Source organism: Nannobrachium achirus (genome assembly GCF_963921795.1).
Source record: "Nannobrachium achirus genome assembly, chromosome: 12".
NCBI lineage: Eukaryota > Metazoa > Chordata > Actinopteri > Myctophiformes > Myctophidae > Nannobrachium > Nannobrachium achirus.
Genome location: NC_137832.1, coordinates 42,817,130 through 42,842,010, shown reverse-complemented (window position 1 = coordinate 42,842,010; position 24,881 = coordinate 42,817,130). Strand labels below are relative to the sequence as shown.

At 42.1% G+C, this 24,881-nt stretch overlaps 3 protein-coding genes across 4 annotated transcripts; all 3 read left to right on the top strand.

Annotated features, from left to right (window-relative positions):
* The first annotated feature begins 1,160 nt into the window (after positions 1 to 1,160).
* Positions 1,161 to 10,567, top strand: LOC308296335 (betaine--homocysteine S-methyltransferase 1-like). Its single transcript, XM_080739582.1, has 8 exons — positions 1,161 to 1,292; positions 3,896 to 4,028; positions 4,588 to 4,700; positions 4,953 to 5,144; positions 5,621 to 5,768; positions 6,661 to 6,843; positions 9,497 to 9,725; positions 10,196 to 10,567. Exons 1-8 carry the CDS (start codon positions 1,275 to 1,277, stop codon positions 10,374 to 10,376), a joined length of 1,197 nt encoding a protein of 398 aa, XP_080595708.1. The 5' UTR covers positions 1,161 to 1,274; the 3' UTR covers positions 10,377 to 10,567.
* A 2,043-nt stretch (positions 10,568 to 12,610) lies between these two features.
* Positions 12,611 to 17,871, top strand: LOC308295013 (betaine--homocysteine S-methyltransferase 1-like). The gene is made up of 8 exons (XM_080737952.1): positions 12,611 to 12,722; positions 13,496 to 13,628; positions 13,833 to 13,945; positions 14,473 to 14,664; positions 14,956 to 15,103; positions 15,633 to 15,815; positions 16,972 to 17,200; positions 17,325 to 17,871. The coding sequence occupies exons 1-8, from the start codon at positions 12,702 to 12,704 to the stop codon at positions 17,497 to 17,499; spliced, it is 1,194 nt and encodes a 397-aa protein (XP_080594078.1). The 5' UTR covers positions 12,611 to 12,701; the 3' UTR covers positions 17,500 to 17,871.
* A 1,018-nt stretch (positions 17,872 to 18,889) lies between these two features.
* kgd4 (alpha-ketoglutarate dehydrogenase subunit 4) lies at positions 18,890 to 23,899 on the top strand. 2 transcript variants are annotated; one of them, XM_080739175.1, is made up of 7 exons: positions 18,890 to 18,994; positions 19,092 to 19,157; positions 19,344 to 19,465; positions 19,703 to 19,842; positions 22,237 to 22,300; positions 22,762 to 22,970; positions 23,206 to 23,899. In XM_080739175.1, the coding sequence occupies exons 4-7, from the start codon at positions 19,783 to 19,785 to the stop codon at positions 23,221 to 23,223; spliced, it is 351 nt and encodes a 116-aa protein (XP_080595301.1). In that variant the 5' UTR covers positions 18,890 to 18,994; positions 19,092 to 19,157; positions 19,344 to 19,465; positions 19,703 to 19,782; the 3' UTR covers positions 23,224 to 23,899. The 2 variants fall into 2 exon arrangements, with proteins under 2 accessions (XP_080595301.1, XP_080595300.1); XM_080739174.1 differs by having other exon boundaries at positions 18,891 to 18,994; positions 19,736 to 19,842.
* Positions 23,900 to 24,881: the final 982 nt, after the last annotated feature.

Here is a 24,881-nt window from a genome sequence, read left to right as displayed (position 1 = left end):
GGTTTCGCATACGAGAGACTGGGTTGGCATCTAAGTCACTCAATAGCGTAAGGATAGGATCCTCTCAACAGCAAAGGTACTGACATTTCAAGGTTCGTGGTGTTGAATTGTCATATAGCTGAAGGAACATTGCAGGAACTTCACAAAGTCACATTCTTGTACTCCAAGCTTCCTCAACAGTGTGGATAAAAAGAATAAGAATTGTAAGAATGAAGTAAAAATAGCATAGGCTATAACTACAAATGGTATGCAAACAGCAGCATAGCAATGAGTAGCAGTTGCAGTATACACGTAAAGCATGTACAGTGTGTGTGTCTGTGTGCGTGCGTGCGCCTTTTCTGATTGGACAATATAATGTTCAATCAGACAGTATTGGTCAAGCTTCATGTGACATCACAATATGTAATATAAAAGGTAAGACAGAATTTATCAGGAACAGAACACATTTTTACCCAGTGGATTCCTCTTGACTCGCGTCAGTGCAACCACCCTTGCAGTTTCCCAGAATTGTACCTTTCTAGTTAAGTACTGTACATGTACTGCACTCCACTCACTCCATGCCTTTAAAAAACTATTTGCTAGCTAGACATTAGTGTATCTAGTGTATTAGCATTAGACTATAAAGTTGTATAAACTATACCTTTTGGCTTGCTTCATAAAGTAGGCTTAATCATTCAGCAATCAGCACATACACACATTACATAATCACAAACAGTATGCCCTCTCTGACCCTAATGAGCCTCTCTTACCATCAACAGGCACTGCAGTATAGCAGTATAGCAACTTATAATCAATTTAGGCCTGTTGTAAGTTAATCTATATGTTGTTATACCTATATACCGGTACTTAGTTGCCCAGAGTCACCCAGGGATATATTGTAGGCTCCCTCCTTTTTCCTTGTTCACCAAATATCATCACCCAAAATAGCAGATCTACAAGTTCACAACGCCTCACAACACAAAGAGCCTGCAGATCTTTTATTTTTCACCTTGTGTTCACCTATTATGCCATGCCCAGAATAAGGACACGGTAGAGTTCATGTGGTTAACTCTGAGATTGTCATTGTTTGATACTGAGCCAAAATGCGTAGCGTTTCACAATTGACCAAATAGATATGTGCCAATCATTGACAGATATCGCCCTGACATCAGATCCTCCCATTTTCATCCAGGGAATATAAAATTTGTCTGCCATGAATCTCATCACTCACGGGGCACGAGCAGAGCTGGTTGCTAACAAGTGCTTAGCGCTACAACTGACTGTGGGGACAAGATATGGCACCTAGCAAGAAGGTAAACTGGCCTTTCTTTATGACATTGTACAACTATCTAGGCCCGTATTTGAGACCACCTAATAGTAAGACCAATTGAAGACTGAGATGGGGGGTGGGGGGGTGGGGGGGTCAATTCAAGATCGAGGCCGAGTCCAAAGACTAGGAGAATGTTTCATCCTAATTGAGACCATAACCACATAATTGTTTTTCCAGGATATTTTACAAATCAAAGATACTGTACACCTTACAAACCTATATTATATTTAACGTACACTGAAAAAGCTCAGACTTACAGTAGGTAGAATAAGATTGTCAACGATGAGAAAATTACTGTATATTCAAAAGTATGCAGGTAGACAACAGTGGTGGGAAAGGTTTTAATAAAGCAGATGTACAAGCTCTGTGAGCTTGTAGATAGTCTATTTGCAAATGGCTGAAATGAATATACAGTAGGGCTGAAGTGGGTAATGTATGTTTTGTAATAATAATCAAAATCTACAATGTAACTCAAGTTTTCAAATAATTATAGGGGAGTAAAAGTATAATATTTGCCTCTGAGATGTTTGGAGTAGAAGTAAAAGTACTGAACATTTGAAATACTCCATCCAGTTAAGTAAAAATACAGCAACATTGTACTTAAAGGAGTAGTTCACCACTTTTCAACCTGTCTTCATATAATAGGTCCTCACTAATGTTCATGATAAAATATCACAATCTTTTTCAACTCAGTCCAACAAGTCTCCTAGGAGAGCTGTGGGAAGTTCAGAATCCATCGTCTTGTGACATCATCATTTTCCAAAAGAAAAAAAAAATAATCAATATTTTTGAAAAGAATATTTAGATTTTTATTATCGCTAGAACAATGGCTTCCACTTTAAAATTGCAACTTTTCAGGAATAGAAAGCCTGAAGTTTCTATAAACTGGATTGGCAATCGATGATGTCACAAGACGATGGGTTTCTGACCTGCCCACAGCCCTCCTCTGAGAAAAAAATCACACCCGTGTGAACTGAGCGGTGGTCGTGGAGGCTGTGCAACAGCACTACTGGGTGGGTGCAGCGGGGTTAGTGTGCTTTACAATGCTGTAGTTTCTTCACACACTCTAATTTATTTGACCCTAAAACATTCAGTTTGTTAATAATAATAATAATACTTGACCACACATGCTGACCAACCCTTCCCCCCTGTGTGTGTGTGTGTGTGTGTGTGTGTGTGTGTGTGTGTGTGTGTGTGTGTGTGTGTGTGTGTGTGTGTGTGAGAACAACAGCGCCCCTCCCTTAACATGTTTGGTCAGAAAAGGTACTGCAGGCTTGAGGCTACATACACGGACGGCCGGACGGCCGGACGGCCGGACGGATGGACGGCCGGACGGCCGGACGGATACCCACACACACGGCCACGTATAGGAGACGGTGTGACCACCGCTCAAAAAAAAGAAAAAAAAAAAAGCTACTTTTGAGTGAGGACCAATTATAAGAACCCCTTTAAGTACAGTACTTGAGTAAATGTACTCAGGGCCGAACTAGAGACTAGTACTACTGTAGTAGGCTACAGCCCTACAACTACCAGAATTAAGTAGATAATGCTGTATTTATAATTGGTATTGGGTAACATTATGTGCATAAAGGCAGTGTTTATGGAGAAGAACTGGAAATGGTGTTAATTCTGCATAGAAAAGTGGTGTAATTTTCAAGGTCAATTCATGTGAACTGTCAGGCTTGTAAAACGGGTCATCTGTTCAAAGTACAGTATAGAGTATATATCACATGATGTAGTTTAACTTATACCAGTGGTCAATGGACTGGTGTGTCAGAGAAATGTTATCTAAAACAACCAGACTAGAGCAGCCGTTGCTGGAGAATCTCAGGTTTTAAAACAACTAATCCAGTTCTCTTATCTTTGTATCCCTGACCTTAGATGCACGCTTGCACAGACCAACACACACGCACGCGAGTTTGCACAGGCATGAACACACAAACACACACACACACACACACACACACACACACACACACACACACACACACACACACACACACACACACACACACACACACACACACGTGTGCGCGCACACACACACACACACACACACACACACACACACACACACACACACACACACACACACACACACACACACACAGACTCACGCAGACTCACATTTCTCACTTCACTACAGCACAATAAGAGCACAAACCTTCTCATCACACAAGCTGTTGACATCTGAGTATTTCCTTTCTGTGTTGCAATAACTTCACACCATTGTGCTCCTTTTTGCTCATATGATGGATTGTTTGTTTCCATCAAAGTGCAGAATATGTGGGGTGCCCGCTGGCCTACCGGTCCAGGCACATACCACATAGGCTCTGATGCCTGGCGGTGTGTCGTGGGTTCCGATCCCGACGACCTTTGCTACGTGTCACTCACCATCGATCTCCTCATTTCCTGTCTACTGTCCTGGCTATCAATAAAGGCATAAAAGCCCCAAAACAAAAGAGTGAAGAATAGGTGAAATAATTCCTGGTGGTTACATTGGGGCCCCCCCAATATGATGTAAGAGCAAAATGGCTTCCATATGTGAATGTGATCAATGAGTCTGTGATGGTCTGTGTTCGATAGGGTATCCTTGAGCGGCTGGACGCTGGTGAGGTGGTCATTGGTGATGGAGGTTTTGTGTTCGCTCTTGAGAAGAGGGGGTACGTGAAGGCTGGGCCATGGACTCCTGAGGCTGCCGCCACGCACCCTGAAGCTGGTAAACAAGCACAAAAGCTCACATGCATGCATTTGCACATGTGGGGCTCATACATAGAGACAACTTAAGCTCTATATTGTCACTGTCCAGCAAAAACTTTTATTCTCCAACTTTAAAATTAGCATTTCTTTTCTTAAAGTAAAGCCCTTCAAAGGGAACAGTTTTGGACATTCAAGGTTTACACCCGACAACGACAATATATTTCTTCATACAAACAGCCAATCTACAAGCTCACAGCTTGTAGATCTGTATTTGACCTACTTTTGAATCAAGTTTTTTGGAACATGTGTCCAAAAATGAAAAGGAAAGATTTCAGGGTTAATATGGTAGCAAACGTTTTACATATATTTTTTTATAGTTCAATTATGATATTATGAAACATAAATATATCAGACAGTCTACATTTCCCAAAATATCCCCACGGGCAATAGAAAAGGAATGACGAGGGGGGGGGGGGGATCCCCACCAGCAAAAATCTAACCCTGTCTACATACGCCATTCATGACAAAGTTCACTAAGTTCACTATTTACCTGACTAACGTGTGTGTGTGTCCATCAGTGCGCCAGCTGCACAGAGAGTTCCTGAGGGCGGGTGCTAACGTCATGCAGACATTCACATTCTATGCCAGTGATGATAAGCTGGAAAACAGGGGCCAGAGCCTGAGTCTCACTGTGAGTATGAGGGCCAAGCAGATATGTCGGTCAGGACGATGTTTTTGACGACGTACTGTATATATAGTCAATTATGCAAAGAATAGCCGATCTATAAGGTCACAAATGCACCTCACCTAATCCATACATTAACAATGTGAGCCTACCCCAAGAACAAAGAGCAGTGTTGCATGATGGTTAACATGAGTATGTTTGTACTACAGTACTTCTATTCTGCGATTCTGACTGTGATGCACATTAATGTGTCTGCAGGGAGCCCAGATCAACGAGGCAGCGTGTAACCTAGCAAGGGAGGTAGCAAATGAAGGAGACGCGTTGGTGGCCGGTGGAGTTTGCCAGACCCCCTCCTACCTGAGCTGTAAGAGCGAGACTGAGGTGAAGGCCATCTTCAAGAAACAGCTGGACGTGTTCGTCAAGAAGGACGTGGACTTCCTGATTGCAGAGGTTTGCCTTGGACAATAAACCCTGTCCAAATGTGTTACTTTTCAGGATATGGAAAAAATAACAAAACAAAGGACAAGAGTCACAAACTTTATTTGGTTAAATATTTATAAAACTCAGACAGACAACCCCTTTCACTTTCACTATTATCGTCTACTTTCTCTACTTTTGTGTGACACTCTTGTATGACAAAAGAAAAAGTATAGAGTTACAAGGTTTCTGCCCGACAGCAAGAATATATACTTTTCTGTATATGATGTACATTGAAACTAAAAGGCCAACCAACTAGTTCCACTTCCGCTTCTTTATTACTTCTTTTTTTCTCTCACATAGGACCACAATGGAAACAAGTCCACAGTAACTTTTCGGGTTATCCTTTTAGCCTTAATGTCTGACTGTACCACGTGCTGTTTACATTTCTCACTAATAATACATAAATGGAAATATACATGTTGATTACATCATATCTGCTTTTACAGTACTTTGAGCATGTGGAGGAGGCAGAGTGGGCTGTGCAGGTGTTGAAGGCCACCGGGAAGGTTGTCGCTGCTAACATGTGCATCGGACCAGAGGGAGACATGCACGGAGTCTCACCTGGGGACTGTGCTGTCAGGCTGGTCAAAGCTGGTATGTGTATTACAGTACTTCATTCAGGGTGCGTTCGGAAATGCGCACTCAACGCACTGGTGTGCCATGTTGTCGTTCGTTTATTCGGTGCACTTGGTGCGTTGTCGTTCGGAAATCCAGTGCGCGGCGCACTGGTGTGTTGAGTGCACGCACTCACCAACCCTACTCAGAAGATGGGGTTTGGTGGTGTGGTGCGGTGTTCTGATTGGTTGGTTTTCATGGCTGTGTCTCGAATGCTTCTCAGCTGTGAACAATGGAGGAAATAACCGCAAAATACAGCACTTGCAGCTTAATTGGTCGTTTGGGCTTGATAGTTTCACACACACACATCAACATGTAAATTAACAGAAGGTATGCCAATGTTGTGAATTAGACCTACATCTCCAATAGCAACGTTACGTTAGCATACTCAGCAACTGCTGCTTTTCAGAAAGTTTACCTTCAGAGTTCGTTCGTAAATAAGCCACACTGAACGTACTCTCCAACGCCACGCCCACTGCACTCACTACACTGAGCACACACCCGGTGCGGGTTTCCGAACGCACCCTTAGTCTGGATTATTCACCTTCACTTCAGAGTCCACCTCTTGTCCAACAGTCAAGGTACAGTAATAGTTGAGTAATTGAAACAATGACATAGTTGTCTTACCTTCACATCACAGTATTTGAATGCAGTACGATTACATTAACCACTTACGCCCTATTTTATATCACGCACGACAGTGTCAAACGCTGAAAGTAGGCCACATACCGTACAAGCTCACAACACGTCACATAGGCTGTGTTAGCTATTTTTGACAAAATGTGTTTCCTGTGCTTCACAGATGCAGAGAAACATCACGATTTGAATGATTTGCTACTAAAGTGTTGCCTTGTTGTCTTGACCTCTTTAGGTGCCCAGATTGTAGGAGTCAACTGCCACTTCGACCCCATGACTTGTGTGAATGCAGTGAAGCTGATGAAGGAGGGAGTGGAGAAGGCTGGGTTGAAGGCTCACTACATGGTTCAGCCTCTGGCCTATCACACCCCCGACTGCAACTGCCAGGGCTTCATCGACCTGCCAGAGTTCCCCTTCGGTAATGCACAGCACTGCTCATTAAATATTTCTTTATTGTCTCCACCAGCCGAAGGCTGAGGGAGAGTATGTTTTCCCCTCCGTCCGTCCGTCCGTCCGTCCGTCCGTCCGTGCGTCCGTCCGTCCGTCCGTCCGTCCGTGCGTGCGTGCGTCCGTGCGTCCTCGCAGTTTGTGAGCAGCTAATCTCAGTCACCGTTGGCCCGATCGCTGCCAAACTGAGCACACACACTCCCTGGATGCCAATCTAGAACCTCTGCCCCACATTTTTCAAATCAGCCTCATGGTGGCGCTATAACAGGCCTATTTGTGTGGCCTGGTTGTTACCAGCTAATCTCCGGCGCCGTTGGCCCGATCGCTGCCAAACTGAGCACACACACTCCCTGGATGCTAATTCAGAACCTCTGCCCCACATTTTTTAAATCAGCCTCATGGTGGCGCTATAACAGGCTGATTTGTGTGGCCTGGTGGAGACCTGTGCTCGGAAGAGCACTGCTTCTAGTTTAATTTATGAATTCGCTGGTCCTAAACGTCGGGTCGGCCACCAGGCGTACAAATGGCCCCTTATGGGTCTGGAACTCTTCCGTGGCCTCTAATGCATATCAATCTGGGGGTCCTTGAAACTAAATGGGTTGAGAGCCAGTGTATTAATAGACATTTTCATGACAGCCACATTGACATGAAGATACTAATTGAGGTTCAGTTCCATTAAAGCCTAGTTTAAAGGAGTAGTTCACCCCCAAAATGACTTTTTTTCTATTGATTACTCATGCCATGGAGAGTAGAGTTCAATCATATTTTTTGGTTTTTGTCACATTCCTAAGACAAAAATTTGATTTGAGTAAATTTACCCCCATTGATTCCGGATGGTGACCCGTTTCTAAACGGGTCACCATCCGAAATGAATGGGGGTAAATTTATTGTTATCACATTTTTGTCTTAGGAATGTGACAAAAACCAAAAAGTATTATTGAACTCTACTCTCCATGGCATGAGTAATCAATAGAAAAAAAGTCATTTTGGGGGTGAACTACTCCTTTAAGACCAATGATTCCTAAAACAGTGATCTGAATCACTCCAATGCAGGTCAGTTGATGCCGGCTGATTGAGTTGCAAGAGTGTAGTGTAGCAGAGCTTATTTCCAGTGAATCAAAATGCACATTGATATCTTTTGATAGGATGCAATATAGATTTGTGCCATCTGCGCTCTTAAGAGCCAACGTTGTGTTTTAGCTTGATATATTTTGATGGGCAGACAATACAGTCTGTATGATGCAGCACATGAAAGTAGACTTCACTAGGAATGTGGAGATTATTATTATTGTCTCCACCAGCCGAAGGCATGGGGGAGAGTATGTTTTCCCCTCCGTCCGTCCGTCCGTGCGTGCGTCCGTCCGTCCGTCCGTCCGTGCGTCCTCGCAGTTTGTGAGCACCTAATCTCAGTTGCCGTTGGCCCGGTCGCTGCCAAAGTGAGCACACATATTCCCTGGATGGCAATCTAGAACCTCTGCCCCAAATCTTTCAAATGGGCCCTTTCTAGCGCCACCTAGTGGCCGATGTTCGCAAAACACATTTCTGTGCACTACTCTTACAGATTTTGTCCAAAAATCCTACAAATCGGTAGGCAGTATCTCGACAGTCATGTGATCGACACGGATCTGTCCGATTTTGCATATTCCATCCTGATTGGCTAAGATTGGCTTCCAAAGTTTGTAGGATTGAGCCGTTTTGAACAAAATGCCTCAAATCCCAAACGCAAAGTGCAATTATCATGAAATCGCGCACACACGTTCCCACTAGGCCGAGGAAGAAATGCCACTTAATTTTTTTTAAATCAGCCTCATGGTGGCGCTATAACAGGCCGATTTGTGGTTTTACCTATAACTCCCCCGATCAGTTTCAAACTTTGTAAGCTTACTCCCTAGAGGCTAAGGATAAACCTTTGCCCTGCATTTTTCACATCAGCCTTTTATAGCGCCACCTTTGGGCCGACTTATGTAAAACACATTTTTGGATATTACTCCTTGAGATTGTATCCAAAAATCACGCAAATCGGTACAAAGTATCTCTATAGTCATGTGATCAAGTCCGATCTGTCTGATATTTCATATTCCATCCTGATTGGCTAATATTAGCTTCCAAAGTTTGCAGGATTGCTCAGTTTTTGAACAAAATGCCTCAAATCATCAACGCAGCTTGCGATTACCGTGAAATTTGCCACACATATTCCCACTAGGTCAAGGAACAAATGCTACCCTTTTCACATTAGCCTGTTATAGCGCCACCAGCAGGTAGACTTTAGCAAAAAAAAATGGAACACAATGCTTCAAATCATGCATGCAGCGTCCGAATACCATGAAAGATCTACGGTGAAGAACATATGCCACCCTTTTTACATTGGCCTATTATACAGTAGCACCACCAGGACGCACGGCCTGGTGGAGACCTGTGCTCGGAAGAGCACTGCTTCTAGTTATTTTTGCATCGTGCTGTGCGTGTGCCAATATGTTCATGTTGTATATGCATGCTTGACAATTGAGACATCAATCAATCAATCAATCAATCAATCAATCAATCAATCAAAATCTTGATTGGTATCATTGGTAACAACTGACCTGTATTTACAAATGTTCCTGTTGTCCTACTTCAATGCTCAGCACTGGAGCCTAGGATCCTGACCCGTTGGGACATGCACAAGTACGCCAGGGAGGCCTACAATGCAGGCATCCGCTACATCGGTGGCTGCTGTGGTTTTGAGCCCTACCACATCAGGGCTGTGGCAGAAGAGCTGTCCTTGGAGAGAGGCATCCTACCACCTGGTTCAGAGAAGCATGGCAGCTGGGGGTCTGGTCTGGAGATGCACACCAAGCCCTGGGTCAGAGCCAGGTGAGGACAGGCAGAAAGAGTAGAACTATAATGAATACTAGTCGGGACCCATTTTTGGGTGGCAGACCCACTTTTATGAGGCGCGAATAAATATAAAAATAGATTGCAAACATATAGACAGACACAGAGATTTGTGGATTTATAGACATTTCTGGACAACCACTGGCGCTGATACAACGGACTTCCCATTATCCAATCAACTATAGCAGAAGACCTGTCCTGAGTCTTCTGCGATACACACTCCACGGTTGATTGTTAATTTAACTCTTCAGAGTTAAATTAACAGTGAGGTGTAATTCTCGGACCATGTCTATTTTCATAAATCAGAGTGAGTGGTCTAAAGTGGTGTATGTGTATGGAGCGTACACATGTTTGTACGTGTGTTTCACATCAACACATCAACAGTTGACCTGACTTGACACTTTACGCCTGCATGTCTCTTCACCTGAGTGTCTGGCTTTGTCTCCAAGGGCCCGCCGTGATTACTGGGAGCAGATCCTGCCTGCGTCTGGCCGCCCCCTGTGCCCGTCTCTGTCCACCCCAGCGGGCTGGGGCGTAACCAAGGGCCACGCCGACCTGCTGCAACACAAGGAGGCCACGAGCGCCACGGAAATGAAGCATGTTGTAGAAAAGCTACAGAAGTCCAAGTGAGAGAGAGAGAGAGTGCCTATCTTGATGTGGAGACAGAAAAGAGGAGGAGAAAGCGACAGTAGAAGGACGTGGCGATGGGTCTTTCCCAGTTCAGTTTATAAACAATAAGCACTTGTAGCAGCTAGTTCTGCTCTTAGGGTGGAGCATGTCTGTCTTGGCCCCGAAATAAATAAATTGAGTTTGATGCCTCATTTCACTGCCTCGTGTTTTCAATGTGGTGTGAGTCTTGTTTGAATAGTTATTAATAGTCAGTATACAAAACGCAAAAAGCTTATCAGCAGTGTTGGAACCAAAATGCCTTTCTACTGTATTTATTTTGTTTGTTATATTGAAATTAATGATGCAGCCTTGGTGATAATGACTATGATGTCATCTTAATCCCAGAGGTGTGGCATTATTAATCACCATGGCAACCTCATTTAATTCTATGTCCATTTTATCTCACTAGTCCTTACCCGTTCAAAGATATGAGCTCCGAAATGATGTGCAGTGTGTGGGTTATGGGATGTGCACTGTGCACACGGTATATGAGGGATGGAAAGTAACTTTAACTGGTACTTGCATGATAATATGTAGGAGCATCAATGTAAGAAATACCCGTTTCGTTTAATGGCTATGTGTGTGTGTGTGTGTGTGTGTGTGCAGCGGTTTGGACCGTGAGACCATCCGCAGAGTAGTCTGTGTTTCTTTTTGAGAGGGTCGGTCCGCCTGAAAAACTCGTTTTGGAACGAAACGGTTACGTTTTGCGCGTTTGTGACGCCCTCTACGGGTGGAATTGGAAATGCTTCTGGGGATTCGTTGAGTAAGCCACCCGCAACCTGTGGCAGAAATTCAGTGTTGACTCGACGTTTTGTTTGTGATTTATGGCTATTGTTTGCAAAACGGGCCCCTCCCGCTAACTTTGGAAGCCCGTTACGAACGAACGGTATGGACTATCAAAATATCCCTTGACTATGTTCATTGCATGGGTTCAGAGATCATGTGTACCCATTTTCGTGACATTTGAAGAAAATATGTAGGAAAAGGAGCAAAAAGTGTGTTTTGGAGAAAATTCAAAATGGCGGAAAATCTATCCTGACGCAAATGGGCGGGGCCTATATGGGGAGATGCGTATTGACCCAAGGAATCCAGGGAAAAAAGAATTTTAATTTTTCGACCTACGGTTCAAGAGTTACAAGGCAAGTAGGCCGTTATAGCGCCACCATGAGGCAGAGTGGAAATGCTTTTGGGGATTCGTTGAGTATGCCACCCGCGACCCTTGGTTAAAATTCAGTGTTGACTCGACAATTTGTTTGTGCTTTACGGCTATTGTTTGCGGTCCCATCCTGCTAATAACTTTGGAAGCCCGTTACGAACGAACGGTACAGACTATCGACATATCCCTTGAGTATATTCATTGCATGGGTTCATAGATCATGTATACCGCTTTTTGCGACATTTGAAGAAAATATGTAGGAAAAGGAGCAAAAAGTGTGTTTTGGAGAAAATTCAAGATGGCGGAAAATCTAGCCTGGCGCAAATGGGCGTGGCCTATATCGGGAGATGCGTCTCGACCCACGGAATCCAGGGAAAAAATAATTTTAATTTTCCGACCTACGGTTCAAGAGTTACAGGCCGAAACGTAAAGTGGACTGTTATAGCGCCACCATGAGGCCAACTGACAAAGTTATTTTTTATTTAATCCTTGATATCATTATAAATCTCCTCTCAGAGTTTTGTAACTGTAGCCCCTATGGTTTGCGAGAAAAAAAATATTGAATGTGAGTTTTTGCGATTCCCATTATAAGTCAATGGGAAAAATTAATTCACTAATAAATTAATATCAATTAAACGATTTGTGAAAGTGAAAAAAGGGCTTCACAGTTGTGTCAGGTGTGTTCATATGCTAATGGTGATGCGATTTCAGATCAATTGCTCCAGCCACTGAGGAGAAACGCTGTGACAGACAGACAGACAGACACTCAGACACTCAGACACTCAGACAGACATTCGCTAAATTATATGTTAGATATGTCACAACTAAATATAATACACACACTTTCATCCATTCAGGAGCTCCAGTAAGACTGCCAAGCAGCACACCAATAACAACCATAACCCAGGCTAAACTCTAGTAACTTTTACAATCCTCTCATTCAGTTGGTGGGAGGGAGGGTGAGGAGTAAACATTACTGTTGTGTAACCTGCTTCCTGCCAATCAGAGTGGGGGCTCGGCTGACCCCTCCCCTACCTCAGTGGGATATATAGAGGCCCTCCCCTACTCACTAATGTTGCTCCAGCCTCTCAAAGACTTGGCAATCAGGACTTCACAAGTCAGGAGGAATTATGGCACCCTCAGGAACCAAGGTACATATGGACCACCACATGTTGGACATAGTCTCTTTCAGACACATGTTTATAAAGTCAGCATTAGTACCAAGGTGTAGGAGCAACTGTGCACCAATTTTATTCTCGTATTTTTTTCTAATTTTCTTTACAAACAAATTTGTAGCCTATCTATTGTCTCCAATGGCTTCCATTATTTATTTTTCCAAACACTAAGCTGTTTCAAGGGCTATGTGTTTAGTGATGGTGGTGGATTATTTTCTCTCCTCAGGTTTTTTTTTTTTTCATTCTATATCATTTCAGCTACACATGTGCCATCAATTATGTAATTTAAGCTTATATGCCAGTGGTTTACAATAGAAATGTAGTAAATCTGTCCCACTTTACACTGATGACCAGTGTGTTGGAAAACTTGTGACATCCAATCCATGGACATGACCAGTGCTAGCCTTTTGGACAGTGGTCATAAATTAACATCATTAGCTTTTCCTTAAACTTGTGGAGATGATTATGAGTATGAGCTCAACTTGTCAACTAACACCACATGTTGCAAGCCACAGTACCATATTGGATAAGCATTTATTTTCTTTTTTACCTAAAATATTAGGATAAATGTATTATTAGGATATATTTTGCCCCTGACTTAGCACTGGGTAAAGGCAATATTGGAATCTTGCCACTGTTCCAAGTGCTATAATGCGAAAAGATAGCCTAAACTTGCAAGACAGGAACATTGTTATATTGTGACTACTTGTTGGCCTACCAGTAATTAAGTAAAATCATTATCATTGCAGGGAGTCTTGGAGCGTCTTAATGCTGGTGAGATTGTCATCGGAGATGGAGGCTTCGTGTTTGCCCTGGAGAAGAGGGGTTATGTGAAAGCTGGCCCCTGGACCCCCGAAGCGGCTGCAGAACACCCAGAAGCAGGTTGGGGCACTGATTTGAACTAGTTTGACTTCCATAAAGGCTCTAAGTGTCCAGTACAGCTGCACTGACCTAAAATGGGAACATTTTAGATGTATTGGGTATATTACTACCATCAACTAGATGTTGCATAAACTTTCTGGCTGACCCTCAGGTCTTGATTAACAACTGCCACTCAAGAATCTGGTTGCCTTCTGTGGGTTTCAGTGCGACAGCTGCACAGGGAGTTCCTGAGAGCAGGGGCAGACGTTATGCAGACCTTCACATTTTATGCCAGTGACGACAAACTGGAGAACAGGGGCAACAACCTTGGCTTCACAGTAAGTTCAAAGGAATATTTATACTTGTCCATGAGTGTGGGGTAAAGCATTCATTTTATTGTGAGGTGCTGAATTCCGGATGCATGAAAAGAATTATTGCACACAAGTACTACAGTAGATCGATACCCATATTACAGAACATTTCATGCAGACAGCTATAGTATTGAGTACAGGTCAATTACAGGATGTTCAATAGGCTAATGAATCGAATGACAGTTGGATCCGCAATAACCCACCCAAGACAATAGACTTTCTTCTTGGCAAGGGTTTTTGACTCCATATCGCCTGTTCAAAGAACATGCATTAATCATGAAATTATTATTGGACCTGTCCTTATGAACCAATTGTTCTGCTTGTTTAAGTAAATGTCATAGAACCACAAGAGAATGCTCCATAACTTGGCAAAGCTCTTGCTTTATTGTCCGCAATGTCTTCATTTGCGTGCAGCGTGACCAATGTGTCAGCTTCCCATCATGTTTCATCACTGCTGTTTGCTCGTCTCAGTCAAACTTGAAATTTCTCTGCAGGGTGCCCAGGTTAATGAGGCTGCCTGTGACCTGGCGAGGGAGGTAGCCAATGAAGGAAATGCCCTGGTGGCCGGTGGAGTTTCCCAGACTCCCTCCTACCTAAGCTGTAAGAGTGAGACTGAGGTGAAGGCCATTTTCAAGAAACAGCTGGATGTGTTTGTCAAGAAGAATGTGGATTTCCTGATTGCTGAGGTAATGTGATTGGATTTATATTTGTCTTTGGGAGGGAGGCACAAAGGTTCTATGGGGCAACTAAAAAAGCTCTGTCCATTTATGAGAAGTGGATTAATTTGAGGTCTTCTTGTTTTCTACTTGCTGCCAGGTTATGACTGCTTTGGCCTTCACAAATCAATTTGAGATCTATAGCCATGTATTTGTGCAAGGCAAAATCCATAGGGTCACAGTTTTATACAGAATATACACTAAAGAGTTAAGATTTGAAACCTCTTGTCTGTATGTCATGTCAATGTGTGTGCCCTGCAGTACTTTGAACATGTGGAGGAGGCAGTGTGGGCCGTGGAGGTGCTGAAGGAGACGGGGAAGCCAGTGGCTGCTAATCTGTGCATTGGACCAGAAGGAGACATGCATGGAGTCTCACCTGCAGAGTGCGCTGTCAAGCTGGTCAAAGCTGGTACGTGCAGGGTCACGTTAAAAAGAATAAACATTAATCTCATTTCTAAATTGAATACAGTACTATAGTTAATGTGATGCCTTGGAACCAAGACTCTTGGTTAGAAACTGAACCTGCCAAGAAAATATGTATCTGAGTCTTTCTTTCTTTTTACCACTGGATCATGGAAAACTAGCAGGTCTGTGTCCTCAGAGACACTGTTCATTGACATTTGTGACTTCTGAATGTGGATGTGTGCTATATTTGCATATAAAAACATTATTTTCATAAAATCAATTGCCTGAGGCAGGGGCAGTTGCCTCAGTGTTTCTTTAAGAACACACTGATCATGAATAGAATAATATTATGTGCATCAAGTAGATGAGCAAACGTCTATGCATTCATTTACTTACAGTATGGAGACGAACGCATGAGTTTGAGCATGTGTGAGCTGCTATATCCAAGACATACATTTTCTGCTGACTGTCTCGTTGGTATTCTGGTTGGCATCTGTAGCAACATGATAACGCAGTTCATTGACCTCCTTTAGGTGCCGATATTGTTGGAGTCAACTGCCACTTTGACCCCATGACTTGTGTGAAGGCAGTGAAGATGATGAAAGAGGGAGTGGAGAAGGCTGGTTTGAAGGCTCACTACATGTGTCAGCCTCTGGCCTTTCACACCCCCGACTGCAACTGCCAGGGCTTCATCGACCTGCCAGAGTTCCCCTTCGGTAATACACTACTCATTAAATGAACAGGATTTTACAGTGTAGCCTGGGGTAGAGATAAAACTTGTATACTATCACATGGTGATCCATGGCCTCTAAAGCAGTGATTCTCAACCTGTGGGTCGGGACCCCCAGGGGAGTCCCCAAATTATTTTGGGGGGTCCCCAGATGATTAACATTATTATTTCTAAAGTGACAATTTAAGGTCTTTAATACCTCTAAAATGCCAAATTAAACCTTGGCCAAATTGACAAATTAGAGGCAGAAATGTTGAAAATGGCTGCTCTACATGCTCTCAGTGCCTCCTGAGCATGTAGATCTGCTATTTTCACAATAGAACCATGTTATACAAAATGTAATCAACTCTCAACTCTTAGTGCTTGTAGGGTGGGGGGTCCCCAGTTAAATTATGATATTTTGGGGGTTGCGGTCTGAAAAGGTTGAGAACCACTGCTCTAAAGGGGAACACACACCGGCTGTGGAAGGGCTGCACACATTTCTCACCACGCGGCAACGCCTGGAAAAAGGGACGGTGGCGTCCGCAGCCAGTGTGTCCCTGCATATCAATCTAGGGGTTCCCAGAGCTCTCTTTCGGTAATGCTCAATACAGTTATAGTATTCATACTTAGCTATGTGGTTAATCTAACACTAATTAATACATGTTTTCAGCTATGAATGAATACTGCAAACGGATAGGGCAGAGTAAAATAAAAGGCAATACATTTCGAATGAAGTAATTTCTAGAAAAGGCTGAGGTTCCCGCAAGAGGACCTCAGGATGCATGCTGGCTTGTAACTTGTATAACTTGAGGGCAAGTCATGAAAGGCCTAAAAGAAGCCAATGAGCAGCTCAAAAAAAGGGTGATATTGTGCTTAATTCTACATAAAGCCTTGCCACCATGTTCTGAACATACTGGATATAAAACCACCACATGTATAAGCCTCTATCATTGAAATGTATTTGCCAAAGTTGTGTGGCACAATGTTTTCTCTGTAACTTGGCAAGAATCTTTTAAACAGTTGGAAAGCCTGTTTATTTACTTATGGTGCCCTAAAGTTGTAAGATTCATGCCTTTGTGGGATGAGCAGCACAGGTGAGTCTGAGTTGCGCCCTTGAGACGTACTGCAAGTCTTGAATAATGACACTGGTCTTCTCTCAGGCCTGGAGCCTAGGATCCTGACCCGTTGGGACATGCACAAGTACGCCAGGGAGGCCTACAATGTGGGCATCCGCTACATTGGTGGCTGCTGTGGTTTTGAACCCTACCACATCAGGGCCTTGGCAGAAGAGCTGGGCGCTGAGAAAGGCCACCTCCCTGCAGCCTCCGAGAAGCACGGTAGCTGGGGTTCCGGTCTGGAGATGCACACCAAGCCCTGGGTTAGAGCCAGGTGAGACTACTGAAGAATTTCTAATATACATGAATTGAACCAATGTACGTGTGTCTATCGTGACGACTTGGATCCCATTTTGAAATGCAAATGATACTACCTGGATATTCTGATTTCCTTTCAGAGCCCGCCGTGACTACTGGGAGAACCTGAAGCCAGCATCTGGTCTTCCTCTATGTCCCTCCATGTCCACTCCAGATGCCTGGGGTGTTACCAAGGGCCATGCTGACCTCATGCAGCAGAAAGAGGCCACCACCAAGGACCAACTCAACCAGCTCTTTGATAAGTCCAACCATTAAGCTAGGCCTGGAACATACCAGACCTTGGAACAAATCGGTGCCCGGCAGAACGGTCTACTGACGCAGCACATTAGACACCAGATTCTGTACACTGACTGTATTGTGCCTACAAAGTGCAATCTGACCTTAAGCAATGCATCCACAATTTTCATCCCCTCTACTGACTCTGATGTTTAGTGAATCTCTGCATTCCTGCCCAACACAGGGGCCAGGGGCCTTATTTGAATGTACTGGGGAACATTTTCTGTACAAATCCTACTACTTCATACAAACATGGTTACTGTGAAAGTCAGTTCTGTGATGTGTATATCTCAAGTTAGGTCCATGGAGAAGTGGGACCTTTTTCACTCTTCTGCATAATTTTGTTTAATAAAATATGGATTTATAAGAAAATGACAACAAGTTTGAGTTGTGTTGTTGCCGGTATGCTGTGCTGAAATTATATCTGAGGAGAACTGAAAGTGGTGGTCACATTTTGAACCAAATGGTTGCTTTGGTACGATTTCTATTTTATAATGCTAAAAGCCATGGGTGTGATTCCACTTGTACACTTTCAAGAGTTAAGCTACATTAACACTGAGGACTTTACCGTATGCTGTCTATTCCCAGTTTCCACCACAAGAATTTCATGATAACCTGGTGAATAAACAATTAGGCTCCATTTAAAACTATTTAGGTTGAGAAAAGACAATAGTTAACTCCACAACAGACAAAGCCAACATATTATGGTTCGAAACCAAACTTTTACCATGTACAGTTCAGCCCTGATGAAGCGGGCCCTATTCTGGAGAATGAGATCAAATATTTGTGTTTGAGGATCTGTATTCTATAGGCTATTAGGCCTGAGAAGAGGGAGTGCTTTGGGGGTCCATTTGTACACAAGTTAAATTAACACTTTATTATTGATTATGAATGTTGATTATTAATGACATGATCTCTCGTAAACTCAGAGAGATCATGTCATTAATAATGCTTGTCAAACTGGGGGTCCTAGCTTTAAATTAAAATGGTTGAGAATCACTGTCACTCAGAGAGCCATACAAATGATCTCGTATGCCTATGGGGTCCCTGACTGCTGACATATCTTTTCAAATGAGGGTCAATCCGTGGGTTAAGTATCAATTTCGGGGTCCTTGACAATAATCAATAATTACATGAAAAGGAAAAGGTTTGAAAATCACTGCTTTATGGACCAGAGCTGGGGGGGGGGGGCTATTGCAATGCGTTATAAATCCCGCAGATGGCAGTATTGCTGTAGGCTCACCGTTTTAAAAAGCAGCATAAAAAGAGCATAAAGAAGCTAAGATCAGCCTCAGGGTCAAGCCGTAAAGCCCTTATGGTAGCCTACAAGGCAACAAGACAGAGGATGCTACAAGACTACTACAGAGAAAATACTGTCTTTCTGAATATTCTTCCTCTGGTTTTATGATGATTTGGCCGTTGTATTGATTAGTCAGCTAGGCTACGTCCACATTTGCACAGAAATGTAACTCGAGTGAGTTCCCGAGCATAATAATAGCTATTCTGTTGACGACGTATGTATGTATATCTACTCTCATTTATATGATCTCTGTTTGCTTCGTTGGTACTAGCCACGTGACCAGGTTATCCTTCTCCAACCCCCCTTGTTGTATTCCAGTAGAAATGAAAGATAGCAGGTAGGTTGCTCGCCTTTGCTTGATCTGTTTGTCATTGACATTTCCTGTTAAGTGTAACTACCATGTTCTAGAAAAATGACGGCTTTGTGTGGTATCATGACAAGTCTATAACGGATTTTATAACCGAATTTGTTCTTTGGTACGGGGATTTTGTTCATTTGCGCTGTTTTATTGTTCTATTCTTAGAAATCCTCTGGAAACATACCCATATAACGGCAGTATGGCCTGAACATTTGACCCCGGCTGGACACTTTGTTTTGGGGAATAATAGATAGATCCATCAGCTGGCTGAGAATATTGTCATAGAGGTAAGGCAATTGCAGCTGTCCCCATTGCATATTTGTTTTAAAACCTTCAACTTTTACAGTAAAACTATGGATTCATAATGTCAAATCTGGTTTGACATTCATTTCCTAGCCTTGCTATGGCACCTGTTCGTTTTATGATATTGGTAGCACAGTAGCGCATCTTTTGACGGGATGTTTCCCTATTGCCGCAAAACGGTATTCTATTTCTATTACCGTATTATGGTATGGATCTTTTAGAAGGACAACAGCGCCTCTGTGTGGTGTGTTTAGGAAGTGCAGAGTCATTGTTACCCGGATGTAAACGCTGCGAGGTCGTCATGGGGAGCAAAGTCAGTTCCAAAATGGCAGCTCCCGTGGTCAGTCGAGCTGCGGTTCAGGTAGGGCTGTTGCCTGTTGACTGGCTCTTTACTGCTTTACTAACCCTGTGTTTTGTGCTCATTTCACTGCCTTAAAGACGGCTATGTATGATCTTACTGCTAGGAACGGCTGGTGATTTAAACTACTTAACACAAAGCCTTTTTTTATGTCGATAATATACCCTTGCTGGTGTCCTTGTTGGTCCAGGGTCTACGTAAATAACGTCAATTGTTTGCATTTCTTGTCAAGAACTATATATACCTTATCAAATTAAAACTATGGTGGTAATTGATTCGTTCTTGTCCATTGCTTTAGTGTTGTCAATTACATTAATGTCAACTTGTTGACCGAGTTGAGGGGTAGTAAAAATGTGTTAATGTCATGGAACACCAAAAACAAAACTTTAATTAGTTGACGAATTCAATTTGGACCCTCATTTAAAGTTATTATTATTTAAAGTAAAATTACGTCTAAATGTCATAATGCAGAATTACTACATCAGAATTATTTTTGTATTTTATTAATTTCACTTAGCTAAATTGAACAGTTGATACAGACTAGTTAGCCGCAAATTGCAACACTAGATTTTATTTTAATCGGTTGAATCTAGGGTTGCAATACCTCCCATAGGCAGCCAATGCATCAAAACGGTTTCTTGCTATCTGATTGTATTAAACGGCGTCAAACTCACCAATATTGGGGCTGTATGGAAAGCTTGGAGTATCCTCTTTCTATCTTGAAAGTGTTTGTTTCATAAAAATCCACCGTAGACAAGTTAGGAGCTACTTTCTATCAAGAAATTGGCTTCAGGTAATTATTTTTTCTAAGTGCTGGAGTTTGGAAGCGCTTGTGGGAAGTCACTCAGCGGTCCTGTGTGTACCAGCTGCTTATGTCACATAATGCGGGAGGCAGCGGGACGTTGCGTAATAGAAGACGAGCGCTTCCGAAGTTCAACACTTAGAAAATAAACCATGTCTGCTCGGATTTCTTGACAGAAAGTAGCTCATAACATGTCTACGGTGGAGTTTTATGAAAGAAACTCATTGCAGATAGAAAGAGGATATTCCGAGCTTTCCATAGAGCCCCAATATAGGTGAATTTGAAGTTGTGTATTACAATCAGTTAGCAAAAAAAAAACTGTTTTGATGCATTGGCTGCCTATGGGAGGTATTGCAACCCTAGATTCATCCAATTAAAATAAAATCTAGTGTTGCAATTTGTGGCTACAGACTAGTTAAGCTTCTCATTCAGCTGGGGGGCACCTGGAGCCCAAAATTGACTTCCATTAGACCCTCATTATTATGGCCTATAGGGACCCTGCTAAGAAGAAAGTTTCTGAGGTTTAAATGTAATTGTCATATCATAATTGCTACATAATAACCGTTTTGGTATTGTAATATTTTCAAGCGAATTTAATTAGTTAACTCACTCATTTTTGACTGGGTAAACCCTGGTTGATCCTGCCAGTAGCATGCTTCTCCGTAAGATTAAGCATGTCTTAAGTACAAAGGTTGGGTTCGGTTGGACGTGAAAAAAGGGTAAAATTCGTTCTACTGCTATAAAATGTGGAAGGCCCTATCGAAGGCCTTAAAGGAGTGTAAAGCCATATCATCCTTTAAAACGGCACTGAGAAGCCACTTCGAGGCGGCTGCTACTCGTAACTGGTCAAAGAAAACAAAGCCTATCCTTACCTCCCCCTGACCATTCTATTGTAAATAGAATATGGAAAGAATATAATGCATTGTGTATTAGGTATGTTTTTGTGATATTGTCTGCATAGTACTGTGTTTTATCTGTTATATGAGTTTAAAAAAGGACCCCAATTGAAACAAGCCCAAAAGCCTTTGAGGTATCCTTTTAGTTGACCTTGTACCAGTCAACTGTAGGGAGCGTGTCGACATTGCGACATAGCATCTGTTATTCATCCTTTCGACACGGGTGAATGTTAACCTGGTGAAAAGCTAACCTGCCGACGTGGGTGAATGTTAACCTCTATGCCTAAACCTAACCCAAACCCTACCCCTAACCTCAGTAACCGTGACGCGGGTGAGTAGCTAACGTGCCGACTCCTTTAGTCGAAATGATGGGATGTAGGAATAGCGAAATTTCCTCTCAACTGTATTGTCTTTTCCTTACTTCTAATAAAGTCTTCAATCAACCCCCCCCCCCCCCCATCCCTCACCAAGTCCCCTGGGTTAGGGCATACAACTTCTCTAATAATAGATTCTAACGGGTAAACATTCCAACTTAACTAAAAATAGATAGATTCTAGCGAGTCAGTGTAAACATTCCTTTTACTCCTGACATTCTTTTACCCAAGCATCAACCGCCTGACACCAGCACGTTGTTGTCTTTTAATCTTTTTATTATTCATACAAATATTCTGATTTGTGCTGTATTTGTTACTGTTTCAGGCTATACGGCCTCATGCCCCTCTGATAAAATTTCCCAGTAGAAGCGGCGTCCCAAAACCAAATGGTGAGTATGTCTGACATTGAAGTACTCTCAAGTTGTCTCAACCCCAGTATTTGAGTCAAGTATTACTCGACTACAAGTTTGTACTCTGTCCATTTGTACTTGAGTTAAAGTACTAGAGTACTTACTTTAAAAATATACAAAAGTATTCCAAATTAAAGTAAGTATCAATGCATTGCCGTATTAAAATGTAGACATAAAAATATATATTTTCAAAAGATATAAATACGGTAGTAATTCTCTTGAACCTGAACGCATTATGTAGCAAAAGAGTGCAGACTCGTTGCAGCCTGAAAATTATCTACAATTGTTGTGAGCTTGTAGTGCCCTGTAGTTCCAAAAGTGCCCTTTTAGGGAATTTCAGCCCCTGCCTCTCTACCATTCCAGTACAGTATTCAAGTAAATGTACTTGGTTACTGTCCATCACTGGTCAGTTAATTTTTATTTTATTTTTTCTATTTCAGCCCAAGAGGCGTTAAAACTATTAGCAGTCAACTTCCCATCACAGAGTTCTCCTAGTCCACGTCCAGCCGCTGTGGCACCTCCGTTATCGAGACCACCAGGACCTGTGACTCCGCTTCCTGGCACACCAGACACCTTGGTCTCTATTCAGATGCTCCCTCAGAGATACAGGAGGAGATTAATGACGGTGGAAGAGATGGACTACATTCAGGTGAGGGTCGGGACCACCGAAATATCTAAAGCCCAGGCCCCAGACATGCTGTTGCTGTACTGGTGGAATTTTCTTTATCTCATATTTTCGCATGGACCTGTGTGCGAAGCATTGTATAAAAACATAAGAAATTATTTTCTTGATTGATATTTTGGACACCCACATCTAAGGCTAAGCTCTTGTATTTTTCTCCTGACATTTTTGTTTTGATCTGTTTCTTCTTTCTTTCCCATAGCGTGGTGGACCGGAGTGACATGGCGACCCAGAAAACACAACCAAAGTCCTTATCTGTTGAAATCTGTCTTTATTTTGTTCCTCAGTACAAGAGGAGCTGCTGCCATGGCCACAATATACATCAGATGTTATTGCAAAATAAAGTATACTTGTAAATGTACATATGAAGTTTATTTTTAAATACTATGTAGATATCCTTCTTGCTTAATTGTATTGTACCATAACTTCAATTGCCATTCTAATAGCTTTTTTGTGTTGTCTTTAGACACAACAAAGCTGTCACAATGACTGAATATTATTGATTGTAACGGTAGCCATCCATTTCAGATGTGTTTCGTTTCAATCCGTAAGCATTTATTTGCAAACAACATCACTACTACTACGTTGGTCTCTGCAACAGAAGCTGCTTTTTGTTTCTTTCTTGCGCACAATTTTTTTATTTGGCCTGTGGGGTCACTCACCATACCCAGTTAAAAGGACAAGTCTACTGTTTCATGGAAGATAGAAGTAACTTTCTGAAAAGAGTCTTTCCTTTGGGCCTCCCAGAGCAATAAATGAACACCTGTGTTTTGGAGTATGGTATTGAACAGGCTTTCAGGGATGCTGAACAGCAGGTTACAGTAGATGACTGTGGAATGGGATTGAGTTTGTGATCTGTTTGCTTTGAATGATTAAAAAAGATCATTGTAACTTGCCATGGTATTTTGTTTCCTTTGTCATAACTGATGGGGACCTTCATACCATGTTTTATGCTATTCAGTTATATATATATTTTCTTTTTCTTTTCTTCTGGGAGAAACAAACTCCACATTTTTACAGTAAATTGCTGTGAATTGGACAAATACTCTCAAGAGATTAAAAAGACTTGGTACACTGTAAAATACTGTATTTGTATGTATTTTTGCTTCTATAACCTACTGGTATATTAGTTGAATATTAACAGAGGTTTCACAACAGTGCAATGTTTGGCCAACACAAATTCTGTTTCCAGTAACAAGAAGCTGTATTTTTCCACTAGTTACACTTCATTATAGACACCACAGAAAATACACACCGGATAATTGATTGGTAAATCAATAAATATTTTGTCAAACATATTACAAATACTCAACACATTATATACAATTCTGCATCATGAATCAATACTTTGCTGGAATTTGGCAATGCAGGAACAGTGAATACCTAGTTAGGGCACGGTCACACCACACTTATTCTACCTATGAGGGCGGATTATGCCAATGCATTTCAATGGGAATGGAGTGTTTAAAAAAAAAAATAGAAATCTGCATTGAAATGCATTGGCAGAATCCACCCTCATAGGAAAATAAAGGTGTGGTGTGACCGTGCCCTTTATACATAGGCTACTACACGATAACATGACCTCTCAGACATTGAAGTGATTTAGAAAAACATACTAGTTACAAACAATTATCCCATGTATTGATAGAAACAATTATAATTGGGCACAATACTGGTGTTAACAGTGGTAGTATTATGCACTGGAATGGTTGTAATGTTTTGCATTGTGCGTAATATTGTATTCTATTCAGTCTCTTTTTCTCAAGATCTTACATGGTTAGTAATATCAAATTGAAATTGTGACAAGATATCCTGTGGGATTTGGGATATTGTTATAATGGCATAGTTCTTTGATATGCTATATGGTTCTACAAATAA

Coding starts and splice junctions, on each gene's coding strand:
- LOC308296335 (XM_080739582.1), top strand. Junction 4,701..4,952: donor GCCAGAGCCTGAGTCTCACT/GTGAGTATGAGG, acceptor ATGTGTCTGCAG/GGAGCCCAGATCAACGAGGC. Junction 6,844..9,496: donor CCTGCCAGAGTTCCCCTTCG/GTAATGCACAGC, acceptor TTCAATGCTCAG/CACTGGAGCCTAGGATCCTG.
- LOC308295013 (XM_080737952.1), top strand. CDS start 12,702: ATGGCACCCTCAGGAACCAAG. Junction 13,946..14,472: donor GCAACAACCTTGGCTTCACA/GTAAGTTCAAAG, acceptor ATTTCTCTGCAG/GGTGCCCAGGTTAATGAGGC. Junction 15,104..15,632: donor TGTCAAGCTGGTCAAAGCTG/GTACGTGCAGGG, acceptor GACCTCCTTTAG/GTGCCGATATTGTTGGAGTC.
- kgd4 (XM_080739175.1), top strand. CDS start 19,783: ATGGGGAGCAAAGTCAGTTCCAAAATGGCAGCTCCCGTGGTCAGTCGA. Junction 19,843..22,236: donor TCAGTCGAGCTGCGGTTCAG/GTAGGGCTGTTG, acceptor TTACTGTTTCAG/GCTATACGGCCTCATGCCCC. Junction 22,301..22,761: donor CGGCGTCCCAAAACCAAATG/GTGAGTATGTCT, acceptor TTTCTATTTCAG/CCCAAGAGGCGTTAAAACTA.